Here is a 14,591-nt window from a genome sequence, read left to right as displayed (position 1 = left end):
TGAGACATTATTGTAGATCCGTCTCATACTGTATATTTGGGGGAATATATGGAATATTTTTATAAGACTGCTACGATTATTCGTCGCAATATGTAAAATATTCATTATTATTTACTCATGATCATTTAGAGAAAAAAATAGTACTTGGTTAATAGTATAATGCTGTTTCTGTCTGATGATTTGCACTTTCAAAGACATTTTAACGAATTCTCATTTCCATCTGGACAGATTATAATGATATAAATTCAACCAAATGAAATGCACAAATGTTCCTGGCACTGCATACTGTGTGATTTATATTTTAATTCCATAGTTTATCAAATGCAAGGAATCTAATTAATACAGACAACAAGTTCTTAGCTCAAAAATCATGCCTCTTGACTAGTTATGTTCAGATAATGACCAATGAATGATACGTAAATAGGCCTTTAATAAATTGTTTTGGGGGGGTTGAATGTGTCAATTTATCAAACCTTAACTACTAAGCAGAAAGCATTATATGTAATCATAAAAAAATAATGTATTGCCTACCTTTATATATATATATATTCCTACCCCTTGTATGGGTTGCTGTTACCGAAATGCAGGATTATTACCCATATGCGCCGTTGTGCCCAACCTGTAAATAGCTAAACACTAAAGCGAAATTTAAATTTGATATGCTTAATTTACTATAAGTTTTTGTCTTTATCATTCCCTCTGATCATTCAGTTTTAATTTACAGCGGAAACTGTACACATTTTACTGTTATGTTCAAGTTTGCTTCTGTGGCTGTGATGTTGACATCTAAACCTTTTCAGTATTTCCTACACCTGGCTGCTATATGACACATTGGATATAACTGCTAGGAGCTAGTACACATTTTTGTTTACCCACTAGTGGGTTGCATCAAAAGTTAAGCGTCTTGAGTTCTTTGTTTTTGATACTCTTAATTGCAACATATTTTAGTACTGTACTGACCCAAGGAAATTTAAAATAGCAAAACGTTTTTGGGACAACCAGGAAGTGTGTTTAATAACCATAACTCCCAGCAATATAGTAATGTTCACAACAATGGAATCATTCTCGTCAATCCTTACATCCTGGTCATTTGGTCAAGGATGCCTTCAGGCTGTCAAAGCCCTGTGGTCCTTGGGTGATTAATGCCTCGTGACATGTTGTAGAGGAAGTAAATCTTTTAAAGTACCAGGGGTATGCCTTTTCTTTAATTCAATGAAAGTATATAATAGAAATTTCATAACAAACATTAATGAAATGATAATTTTGTGTATTTTCAGAAACCATCGGAGGAGAAGTATCCTGTGGGGCCCTGGCTGTTAGCATTATTTGTCTTTGTTGTTTGTGGATCAGGTAAGTTCCTATTGCCCAAATTTTATAAGTCACCTCAAAACTCTGTATTTGGTCAAATATGTGCAAGTAATTCATCCAAAAGAAGTTAAGATAAAGTCTTGGCTTAATCTTATAAATACATATAGGAGTATTGCTTAACAGGGAAGTACTTGTTTAAGAATTTATTCCAATCCGTTAAAACCTACCCCAAAGTTACGTAATCAATATCAATAAGATTGCTGTAGACTGAATTTGTTATGTTCACAACATGATTCCTTTACCAGGAAAAACATCATTTCAAATTTGTTCCTTGTAAACAAATCGCACTGTAGCTGTAAGGAACTTCAATTGTGCTAAACCTTTGTATATATCTGTAAAAGTGAAGTTCCTTCATCGAAATGAGATATAAAAAAAACCATCAGAAATCTTGATTCTTTATTAGTTAGAAATAACAGATCACACTGATAAACACACTTACCTGTTTGTTTCAGCGGTGTTCCAGATCATCCAGAGTATCAGGATGACGTAGAACCCCTCCTCCGACAGACAACCGACATTTTATGCCAAAGGGATCAGAAATAAAGGACCACGGACATAACTTGAATGCATCGCTAACTTCATCGTCATCTATCATTGTGTAGTCACAACAACAGCAAAAAGAAATTTGTATATGTGTTTTGTCTTGGGTTATGGAAGGTTTGGAACAGACTCCTCAATGTGTTCATCTGCTTCAACATTGGATATCAGTCATCTGTTACATGTCTCTATTGGATCAAAAATGGTGGACTTTCCTATTTTTGTTTCCAAATAGCAATGTCAATGAGAACTACGTGTCTTTTGTGAACATGGCTTTACGCCTCCTCTAGTTTGTTCATTGTTAACAGAAGATGTCCTGGTTGTTATGCAGTTTTCCAATACAAGACTGATTTTGTTAAAGATGAATGAATTAGAGATACAGGGAATTAAGTTACGTCAAACTTACGTATTCCATGTTGATATTGTTTCTACACCGTTATTGTGTAGGCAAAGAAAGTCAGGTCATTTAATTACATGAAAAGTTTTATTTAAATGTCATTAAATATTTTTAAATTACAAAACTATTGTCTTTGCTTGTTTTTTAGGTCACCTGAGCTTTTGCTCAAGTGATCTATTCTAATCACTTCCTGTCCGTCGTCGTGCGTAAACTTTTTTTTCATTTTCAACTTCTTCTCAAGAACCAGTGGATGGATTTCTTTCAAACTTGGTCAGAATCATCCTTGGTAGATGAGGCTACAAAATTGGGATTCCTGGGGCCAGGGTGGGGCCAAAAAGGGAAATTAACCAATATTTTAAAAACCTTCCTCTCCAGACTCAGAGGTACTACAGTCAATTTCAGTGCATGGATAGAAAGATCATCAGGAGCTTTATTGAAATTTTCAATTTCAGGACACCCGAGCCGGAAATAACACTTTTGGGTATATATTTTATCCATTTTCAGCAGAAAATTACTTAAACTTAGTCAGAATCATCTTTGGTGAATGAGGGTATTGCTTGGTAAAATTGGTATTCCTGCCCCATCCCCAGAGGCTAGGGCAGGGCCCTAAAGGAAACATTTACCAATATTTTAAAATTCTTATCCTTTGATGACGTGACATTAGCATTGTATTTCACTTAGTTTACATGCTGTTTTCCACATCACATCTAAACAATAAAATAAAGCTACCAGTACCTATGATATAACTCGGGTGACCGCTAAGGCCCTTGGGCCTCTTGTTTAGGTTATCTGACTTCGAACCCGTTGCTGTCCAATATCATCTGCCATCAATTAATCTTTTCGACTGCTTCTCAAGAATCTTTGATAGGATTGCATTTTGCGAGTCAAAAATTTTGACTGGATGCATATATGTATTACAATAAAGGGAACATCCATCTGTCCAACCACACTTTGGTTTCCACAAAATGATTTGCTTAAAACATTTCTTTTTGATAAAACTTGAAAAACAAGTGCAATATACACAGACTGTCAGGTTCAGTTCTAAGTTGAGCAAAATCATTGCATAATTAATTAGAACACTTTACTCTGATTCGATCAATTTGCACATTTTGGTAAAAACAAAATAACTTGCTTAATTTGGCACGTGGGTAAATATCATTCATGTTAACAAAACTTTGACTGCTTCCATGGACATCTGTAACTGGTTCAACAAATGAACATGAAGATAAGGCTGATAGTGGGCTGTAGGTTTGACCTTGACCCACTTAGAACACTGACAATTTCACTGATGCTTTCTGTGACAAAAGCAAACCTTTATCTGTCAACATATAAAACGAGACCTGGTGTTGTTTTCATAACATCAGATAATATTTATTTCCAATAACAAATTAATCAAATTGCTGCAAAAAGAAAAGAATTCATATCTTGATAATCTCGAACATTTACAATAATCTCTAAACATTATTACAATAATTATTCTCTAAACAAATAGTCCTTAACATGAAACATACGCCAAGATCTACACCAAGATATTTACACAACTCGTAAAAGAAACAAAGAGAACTTGTGATAAAAATAAGGATGTCCCTTCTAAGAAAGCTGCCAGTCATGTTGAATACACTAACAATTCTTTTGATACATTTTCTTTCCATTCATTCTTCCAGGGATAGGACTAGATTTTGACATGCATATTATACATTGGGCTTGAGGGAACCAGGTCTAGATAATTTCCTAAGACAAAGGTATCTTTTATATAGTGAATAAGGTTAAAGAATACATTTCTTTTTAAATTATTTATTTTAAACATATAAGGCTTAACTGTTTATGTGTTTGTCTTCAAAAAATCTCTCAGTAAACACTTGGTGGCTACATCTTAAATAACAAATTTGTTAAAATTTTACATTGATTTCTTTTAAAGGTATCTTTCCTGTTGGGATAGCAGTGATTACATTGCAGTTACTGGGATTTTTTAACTGTTATCCTCTATCAGTGGACAACTACATGTTAAATACTATACACATATATATTTTCTATTAGTGAATAATACACATTTCTCTATATAATACTATTAAACTTAACTTTTATGTATTTAACCTTTTTTAAGTTCTAGGAGCATGGCACTTCAATAGTTACATAACTTAAAATATGAAACCATACCATCAAAATAGTGCAGCATGTTCATTTACAGTTTGAAGAATTATTTGACATAGAAATAATTATGCTGAAATTGGGTAAAAACTAATGTAGTTCCACTACTTTTTACTCTTATGCTAATATGACTACATAATAGTGTATAACTTTATAACTGTTTTGCTTTTAAAACTTTTTGTACAGAAAGTACAAATTTGTATACCATAGAACTTACACATCCTCATTAGTACACTGTATTTGAAATTGGTTACGAAATAATTTCACTACTTTCTAGAGCAAAAATATGCTATTTGATGGACTTAAAAAGAAAACCTTATAACATTGGAGTCTAACCAAAATTGTCCTTCTGATTAGCAAGAACTATAAAAAGGTTATCTAGACCACTTCTACCAAGTAGTTATAATCTGGACTATCAGACCTGATGCAGCTATACCTCAATCCTATACAATCTTAAGGACTACGGCAGTTTTATGAAGATCCTCCCATAATGTATGGACATGGCAGTTGGCATAGGAACCAAGGCATCACATTGAACTAGTAATGAAAACATTCACTTCCTGTCAGAAGCATGATGGGGGGGGGGGGGGGGGGTGGTTGTAATGGTAAATGTATAAGCAAGAATGTATTTTGATCATGATTTTATCCTGAGAAAAAAAGTACAAATGTAAATATCGAAGAAAAAAAACATGAAATTCATAGTGAAAATTGTTTTTCGTATTCAAGCTACAAATATTGTATACAGCATTTCCACAATAACAGCTTGTAAAATTCTCAACACAATATCAATTATTTTCGGTGAATAATTCAAAAGGCAACATTGTAGACCAAGACAAAACCAACCAATTAATAGTCTCCATTGATTTTTGTATGAAATAGAATAAGGCACATGAAAGACACCTTTTATCCTGTAAAAGTCTAGAAGGTTGACCACAGTTTTTGGAACAATATAAAGGAATAAAAACAAAAAGTCTCTGAGTCTTATCACTCATCACCTGTGTGAACTTGGCTCATGATCAGTAGAACTTCAGAAAGATTTGAGTTAGAAATAAATCATTAGGATCCTTTTAGCTTGAAATGTCTTGGAAGTCAACCCAATACATCCACAGTAGGGGAAATCTCTTGAAATGTATTGTTCTTACGATACCATATCATTTCTGTACTTAAAATTATATATATATACAGCACTATGTAAGCTCTCGCTGTCTGGTTTGGCCTCATTTTGAGTTAAAAGGATCCAATATAAGACATGACATTGTTCATGTGAATCGTTCTACAAACCAAAACTACCTCTTACATAGCTTAATACAATTCTGAACACAAAATCTACATACATTTTCTAGTACTCTTTTATCAAACGGTATCCAACACATTTTATATGCCAACGTTACTGGAATGTGATTTCAATCATGTCTGATACCTGTAATTTGGTCCACGAACAGAAATAGCTTCCCGTATTAAACTCCTCTCTGACCTTCATTTTATCTGACTTATGAAATTTGCAGAATTTCTCTAACCTTGGTTTAAAAAAATTATGGAGCTTAAACTATAAAAAAAAAATATAGCTTAAACTATTACATTTTTTTTTTGTATTTCATAAAATCAAGGTAAACATTGATTATTTTTTTTACATTTCATGAAAAATCTTAAAGGTTTGAAAGTATCTTATCAACACTAAAACTTACAAACTGTTTGAACAATATTGAGGAAACTTTCACAAAATATACTGTAAAGTGGATTTTCTTCAAAATTCAAGACATTTTTGAAGATGTAAAAATATGGTCCAGGTGGTAATATAGCACACATATTGTTCCCTAAACCTAACAACAAGGAATGACAAATTGTAAGCTGATACAGACTCCGGGTCCGCTATTTACTGGAATTTCTTAACAATTTAAACTTTGTGTCAAAACCCATAATAATAACAATAGCACAGACTGGGCTCCAGTCTCCAAGAAAACGGAACACATTCATCATACATAGTGACTAGAGGTTCTCTGTGTATTTCACATATAACAATAACATACATGTACATAAGTATACTTTTGTGGGGAATTGAACATTAGAATGTTTTTAAATGATTTACTGGCATAAATAACTTGATGTGTAATGTTTGTGCACACTTCTTTATAATCTTCTCCATAAAACATCAAAAACAAGAGGCCCAAGAGGGCCTGTATCGCTCACCTGAATATTTAAGCAGTCATAGCAAAATATTCTCATTAAATATTATATTGCACTAAAAATATTTCCCTCACAAACTTTGTTGGCTCCATCTGTTGAAACTACCAGCAAAATATTATTACAAGATTCTATGCTTTTTGATTCTTCAGAAGTTGCTTGACATATTTTTCCCTGTGACCTTGTAAGTAGGTCAATGTCATTTTCCTTCTCAAATTGGTAAGCTCTATTCCAAAAGCTACCAGCCAAATCTTATGAATCCATTCCTTTTNTGGTCTCTATCCCAGGAAGCCACCAGCCAAATATAAAGATTCTATACCTTTCAGTTTTTCAGGAGAAGTCGTTTGAAGTGTTTGACACTTTTGACCCCTGTGACCTTGAAAGTAGGTCAAGGTCATTTTCATTCTCAAACTTTGTTGGGCTCTATCCCAGGAAGCCATCAGCCAAATATGAATATTCTATACTTTTTAGTTCTTTAGAAGAAGTCATTTGAAGTTTTTGACATATTTGACCCCTGTGACCTTGAAAACAGGTCAAGGTCATTTTCGTTCTCAACTTTGTAGGCCTCCTACCAATGAAGCTTTCAGCCAAATATCATGACTCTAGGCCTGACCATTCTTCAGAAGAAGTTGTTTAAAGGAAAAGTTGACGGACGGACGACGAACAGACGACGGACGCCGCGGGTCAGCATAAGCTTACTTGGCACTTCGTGCCAGGTGAGCTAATAAAATTGAACAACATTATTAATATAACACTTCTTTGTCAATATCTATACAGATTTGTTCAAATATATTCAGACAGTCACCTAACACAGAAAACAAAACCTCAGTCTTGTGAAATGTGGGTAGCTACCGGTATCTAGTACGTACCAGAGTACAGACCTAGGCCTACCAGTGGTAAAATATAATTAGCTAACATTGGCACAGGAACTTATTCTTGGTTAAATTATGCATCAAGAATTAAAAACAAATTGTAATTCTTTTTATGACAACTGGTATAACATTTCAAATAAAAAGTATAACTACAATAAATGTATAATGACTACTAAATACCAAAGTTAGGATATAGAATTGATTGTAACTAAATAGATCTGGCACAAAGATAGAGACCGTTAGCTTCATTAATATATTTGTCATATCATTTGTGACCTCTGTACTGTGTGACCTTTTTGTTCTGTGTGGCCTCAGTATTCTGAGTGACCCCTACATTTTGTGAGACCTATAATCTGTGACCTCTATGTTCTGTGTGACCTCTGTATTGTGTGATCTCTATGTTCCATGTGCTCTTTTTTTGTGTCACTGCTGTATTGTTTGACCTCTATATTCTGTGTGACCTCTATTTTCTTTGTGACCTCTATAATCTGTGACCTCTATGTTCTGTGCAACCTCTTTATTCTGTGTGACCTCTATGTTTGGTTTAACCTCTATGTTCTGTGTAACCTCTATGTTCTGTGTAACCTCTACGCTCTGTGTGACCTCTTTATTCTTTGTAACGTCTATGTTATGTGTAACCTCTATGTTCTGTGTAAACTCTACGCTCTGTGTAACCTCTATGTTCTGTGTAACGTCTATGTTCTGTGTGACCTCTTTATTCTGTGTAACGTCTATGTTCTGTGTAACCTCTATGTTCTATGTGACCTTTATGTTCTATGTGACCTCTTTGTTCTATTTAACCTCTATGTTCTATGTGACCTTTGTATTATGCATGACCTCTATGTTCTGTTTAACCTCTATATTCTGTGTAACCTCTATGTTCTGTGTAACCTCTATGTTCTATGTGACCTTTATGTTCTAGGTGACCTTTATGTTCTGTGTGACCTCTATGTTCTATGTGACCTCTATGTTATGCATGACATTTATGTTATATGTGACCTCTGTATTATGCATGACCTCTATGTTCTATGTGACCTCTGTATTATGCATGACCTCTATGTTCTATGTGACCTCTGTATTATGGGAGACCTCTATGTTCTGTGTGCTCTATATTCGCTGTCACTGCTATATTCTGTGTGACCTCTATATTCTGTATGACTTTTATGTTCTATGTGACCTCTATATGCTGTATGATCTGTATATGATGTGTTACCTTTGTATTCTGTGTGATCTTTATATTCTGTGTGACCTCTGTATTCTGTATGACTTTTATGTTCATGTGACCTCTATATGCTGTGTGATCTTTTTATTTTGTGTTACCTTTGTATTCTGTATGATCTATATATTGTGTGACCTATGTATTATGTGTGACCTTTATGTTCTGTGTGATTTCTATATTATGTGACCTTTATATTCTGAGTGACCTTTGTACTTTGTGACCTCCATGCTCTCTGTGTAATCTCTACATTATGTGTCAGTGTGACCTATGAATTTGTTATATCTTCTGTGTGACCTATGTATTTTGCTATTTCTTCTGTGTGACCTATGTATTTTGTGACCTCCATGCTCTCTGTGTAATCTCTACATTCTGTGTGACCTATGTATTTTGTTATATCTTCTGTGTGACCTATGTATTTTGTTATATCTTCTGTGTGACCAATGTATTTTGTTATATCTTCTGTGTGATCTATGTATTTTGTGAACTCCATGCTCTCTGTGTAGTCTCACATTCTGTGTGACCTATGTATTTTGTTTATCTTCTGTGTGATCTATGTATTTTGTGGCCTCCATGCTCTGTGTAATCTCACATTCTGTGTGACCTATGTATTTTGTTATATCTTCTGTGTGACCTACGTATTTTGTTATATCTTCTGTGTGACCTATGTATTTTGTTATATCATCTGTGTGACCTATGTATTTTGTGACCTCCATGCTCTCTGTGTAATGTCTACATTCTGTGTGACCTATGTATTTTGTTATACCTTCTGTGGGATCTATATATTTTGTTATATCTTCTGTGTGACCTACGTATTTTGTTATATCTTCTGTGTGACCTATATATTTTGTTATATCTTCTGTGTGACCTATGTTTTTTGTTATATCTTCTGTGTGATCTATATATTTTGTTATATCTTCTGAGTGACCTATGTATTTTGTTATATCTTCTGTGTGACCTATGTATTTTGTTATATCTTCTGTGTGACCTATTTTTTTGTTATATCTTCTGTGTGACCTATGTATTTTGTTATATCTTCTGTGTGATCTATATATTTTGTTATATCTTCTGTGTGACCTATGTATTTTGGTATATTCTCAATGTTCTGTGTATTCTCTATATTATGTGTGACATTGATATTCTGTGTGACATTTATATTCTGTGTGACCTTTGCACTTTGTGACATTTATATTGTTCTGTGCAAATTCTATATTTCCTATCTGGGGACATTTTTTAAAGTGCCATTTCAATGAATATTACAGAATAACAGGACAGATTACTACATTGTGTATGGGTCCCCTATATCGTCTTAACAGGCTAGCTAGAGGGAGACACCTTCTAAAAGAAAGTGTAAGCAAGAGGGAAATAATCTGTGTATCCCAGCTTAAGTATGTGTATATGTAAGAGATGGTGAAGTAATCAATACCTCAAGAAGACTAGAAATAAAATCTGAAGAATAAAAAGATACCAGAGAAACAAAACTAACAAAGTACATAATAAAAATGACTATCTAAAATGTTCAAATGAATAAATTTCTCAATCAATTTCCAATATTTTGAAAAACACAATTTCAGACTTCACTTTCCTTTGTTTCTATGTGTCTGGTTACGTTTTTTACATTGACAGTCTTGATAGTAGAAGTACATTTTATTGGGGGTTTTTTTGTTTTTTTTTTATAGAACATAACAATTTTTTTAATGAAAAAATTAAAAAGAAAAACAGTAAAACCAGTTACCTAACACTTCTAGAAATCAATTTAAAAATGGATGAGAATTAAAATGACCTAAAAGATAAACAGTGGAGCATCAATAATCCAGCCACCTTTGTTTCCAGCAGAAGTGGTTTGTAAGCCATGATACTCAGGTTAATTAAAGGGGAAATGGCTGAGCCACTGTGTTTAGAAAATCACTGTGTCCTGTAAAACATTGTGTGGTGGAACAACCAGATCAGTGGTGACCAGATTCTAGATTTCCAGGTGTAACAAAGACCAACACAAGAAAACTGAAGTCCTACTTACACAAGTAATATTGGCAAATTGAGAAAACTACCACTAAAATGCCTACAGTTTACATGTATATTATTACACACATAACAGGTGGAATGAAAACATTGTATTTACTCCAACAGGTGGGAGGACGATGTCGTATTTACTCCAATACGTGGGATGACAATGCTGTTTTTACTCCAATACGTTGGATGACGATGTCTTATTTACTTGAATACGTGGGATGACAATGTTGTATTTACTCCAATACGTTGGATGACGATGTCGTATTTACTCCAATACGTGGGATGGCGATGTTGTATTTACTCCAATATGTGGGATGACAATGTTGTATTTACTCCAATACGTGGGATGACGATGTTGTATTTACTCCAATACGTGGGATGACAATGTTGTATTTACTCCAATACGTGGGATGACAATGTCGTATTTACTCCAATACGTGGGATGACAATGTTGTATTTACTCCAATACGTGGGATGACGATGTCGTATTTACTCCAATACATGGGATGACAATGCTGTTTTTACTCCAATACATGGGATTACGTTGTCCTATTTACTCCAATACGTGGGATGACAATGTCCCATCCAATACGTGGGATGGCGATGTTGTATTTATTCCAACAGGTGGGATGGCGATGTTGTATTTACTCCAATATGTGGGATGACGATGTTGTATTTACTCCAATACGTGGGATGACAATGTTGTATTTACCCCAATACGTGGGATGACGATGTTGTATTTACTCCAATGCGTGGGATGACAATGTTGTATTTACTCCAATTTGTGGGACGACGCTGCCATATTTACTCCAATATGTGGGATGGCGATGTTGTATTTACTCCACTATGTGGGATGGCGATGTTGTATTTACTCCACTATGTGGGATGACAATGTTGTATTTACTCCAAAACATGGGATGACAATGTCGTATTTGCTCCAATACGTGGGATGACAATGTTGTATTTACCCCAATACGTGGGATGACGATGTTGTATTTACTCCAATACGTGGGATGGAGATGTTGTATTTACTCCAATACGTGGGAGGACGATGTTGTATTTACTCCAATACGTGCGATGACCATGCCATATTTACTCCAATACGTGGGATGGCAATGTTGTATTTACTCCAATATGTGGGATGACCATGCCATATTTACTCCAATACGGGGGATGGCAATGCCATATTTACTCCAATACATGGGATGGCGATGTTGTATTTACTCCAATCTGTGGGATGACAATGTTGTATTTACTCCAATATGTGGGATGTCAATGTTGTATTTACTCCAATACGTGGGATGGCTATGTTGTATTTACTCCAATACGTGGGAAGACAATGTTGTATTTACTCCAATACGTTAGATGACGATGTCGAATTTACTCCAATACGTGGGATGGCGATGTTGTATTTATTCCAACAGGTGGGATGACGATGTTGTATTTACTCCAATTTGTGGGACGACGCTGCCATATTTACTCCAATATGTGGGATGACAATGCCATATTTCCCCCAATACATGGGATGACAATGTTGTATTTACTCCAATATGTGGGAAGACGATGTTGTATTTACTCCAATACGTGGGATGTCCATGCCATATTTACTCCAATACATGGGATGGCAATGTTGTATTTACTCCAATACATGGGATGACAATGTTGTATTTACTCCAAAACATGGGATGACAATGTCGTATTTGCTCCAATACGTGGGATGACAATGTTGTATTTTCTCCAATACGTGGGATGACAATGTTGTATTTACCCCAATACGTGGGATGACGATGTTGTATTTACTCCAATGCGTGGGATGACAATGTTGTATTTACTCCAATATGTGGGATGACCATGCCATATTTACTCCAATACGTGGGATGGCAATGTTGTATTTACTCCAATATGTGGGATGACGATGTTGTATTTACTCCAATACGTGGGATGGCGATGTTGTATTTACTCCAATACGTGGGATGGCGATGTTGTATTTACTCCAATATGTGGGATGGCGATGTTGTATTTACTCCAATACGTGGGATGGCGATGTTGTATTTACTCCAATACGTGGGATGGCGATGTTGTATTTACTCCAATACGTGGGATGGCGATGTTGTATTTACTCCAATACGTGGGATGGCGATGTTGTATTTACTCCAATACGTGGGATGGCGATGTTGTATTTACTCCAATACGTGGGATGGCGATGTTGTATTTACTCCAATACGTGGGATGGCGATGTTGTATTTACTCCAATACGTGGGATGGCGATGTTGTATTTACTCCAATACGTGGGATGGCGATGTTGTATTTACTCCAATACGTGGGATGGCGATGTTGTATTTACTCCAATACGTGGGATGGCGATGTTGTAGTTACTCCAACAGGTGGGATGACATTGTTGTATTTTATTCCGAAAGGTGGGATGATGATGATAAAGCATGGCACAATACAAACAATGAGGCACTTGGGGAGACAATTTGTCACAAATGGGAAAGGTTACATGTCATCACAAACGAGTATTTCCGGGAAACTGTGTGTAGCTCTCATCTCCAATCGGGGCATCACTGGAAAAATGTACAGATTAAATTTTACAATCAACAAATAGGTTTACCATAGAGCAAACAGGTAACCAAAGGCTGATATATAGTGGTGCAGCATATACATACACAGAGGACCAACATTAACTGTGATTTGTGAATACTTACAACAGTTACTGTAGTTTATTAAGTTATTTACTTTTAGTTAAATCATGAATGTTTTTGATATTCCTATCAATGTAAAATATAACTTTTCATTACTTAAGTCTAAAACATTTTCAAGAGAAAGAATTCAGAAATGCATACAAGTGTAATCCCAACTATTACATACAGTATTTGCATGTCGTCAAGAACTTCCCTGTTGTCATAGACACTATCTCTGTTGTCATAGACACTTTCGATGTTGTCATAGACACTTTCGATGCTATCATAGACACATTCGATGTTGTCATAGACACTTTCTCTGTTGTCATAGACACTTTCTCTGTTGTCATAGACACTATCTCTGTTGTCATAGACACTTTCTCTGTTGTCATAGACACTTTCGATGTAATCATAGACACTTTCGATGTTGTCATAGACACTTTCGATGTTGTCATAGACACTTTCGATCATTACTATCTCTTACATAATGCCATCAAACAAAATTACATGCCTCAGACTGTCCAATATTTTAGATAATAGACAGTTTGAGGCTTATATCTTACTTAAGGAGGCTCCACCCTTTCGCAATTAGCCATCAGAATTCAATGAAAGTTTCACATCATGGTTAAGTCACTATGTAGAGATGATTTTATGAAAATCTAAGCATTCCGATAAACTGGGGATTTATTTGTAAAAAATACTGAAAAATTGAATTTTTGTCAAATTCAACACTTTCACATTTTTTGAGCGTGTGGCATTGTTCAAAACTATTACAACAATAAAATAATGAAAAGAAACATTGCTAATCAACCCTACAAATATTTTATTTATCATAAAATATCTACAACATGTTACAAAAAGCGTTTTTTATTGAAACTATATGGATAAAAGTTACTAAATACAAGCCAAAATCAAACAGGACACATAGTTACATACAAAAAGAGTGAAAAATTGAACCAAATACACACAAAGTCTTTATAATTAATTTATTTTACATTTTACAATTATTTTGATCCTGATGAGAGTTGTCTACCTTGAAAAAAATCGGAACTTTTTGCAGAGGGATAGAATTTATACAATGACACTTATTTTATTTAATATACCAAAAACGACGGAAATAAATTAAATTACTATATTTATTTGTCAATTTACTGTTCTTTTATGGAACAAAATTACTCTCA

The 14,591-nt window shown here is 34.6% G+C and overlaps 1 protein-coding gene and 1 long non-coding RNA gene across 3 annotated transcripts in view; both read right to left on the bottom strand.

Moving 5' to 3' along the window:
- Nucleotides 1–7,290: 7,290 nt before the first annotated feature.
- LOC110442980 lies at nucleotides 7,291–11,690 on the bottom strand. 2 transcript variants are annotated; one of them, XR_002462066.1, is made up of 3 exons: nucleotides 9,797–11,690; nucleotides 9,324–9,557; nucleotides 7,291–9,130 (listed from the first exon to the last, which is right to left on the bottom strand). It is a non-coding gene; the product is annotated as an uncharacterized LOC110442980 (long non-coding RNA). The 2 variants fall into 2 exon arrangements; XR_002462068.1 differs by lacking the exon at nucleotides 9,797–11,690 and adding an exon at nucleotides 9,678–9,719 and having other exon boundaries at nucleotides 9,324–9,413.
- Nucleotides 11,691–12,510: 820 nt separating this feature from the next.
- LOC110442971 (ras GTPase-activating protein 3-like) overlaps nucleotides 12,511–14,591 on the bottom strand; it is a 23,177-nt gene continuing 21,096 nt past the window's right edge. Inside the window, exon 23 of the mRNA XM_021486878.1 lies at nucleotides 12,511–13,293. Within this exon, the coding sequence (XP_021342553.1) occupies nucleotides 13,236–13,293 (58 nt within the window). The 3' untranslated portion in view covers nucleotides 12,511–13,235. The remainder of the gene's footprint in view (nucleotides 13,294–14,591) is intronic.

Source organism: Mizuhopecten yessoensis, unplaced genomic scaffold (assembly GCF_002113885.1).
Source record: "Mizuhopecten yessoensis strain PY_sf001 unplaced genomic scaffold, ASM211388v2 scaffold1945, whole genome shotgun sequence".
Lineage (NCBI taxonomy): Eukaryota > Metazoa > Mollusca > Bivalvia > Pectinida > Pectinidae > Mizuhopecten > Mizuhopecten yessoensis.
This window is presented reverse-complemented; position numbering and strand designations above follow the sequence as displayed.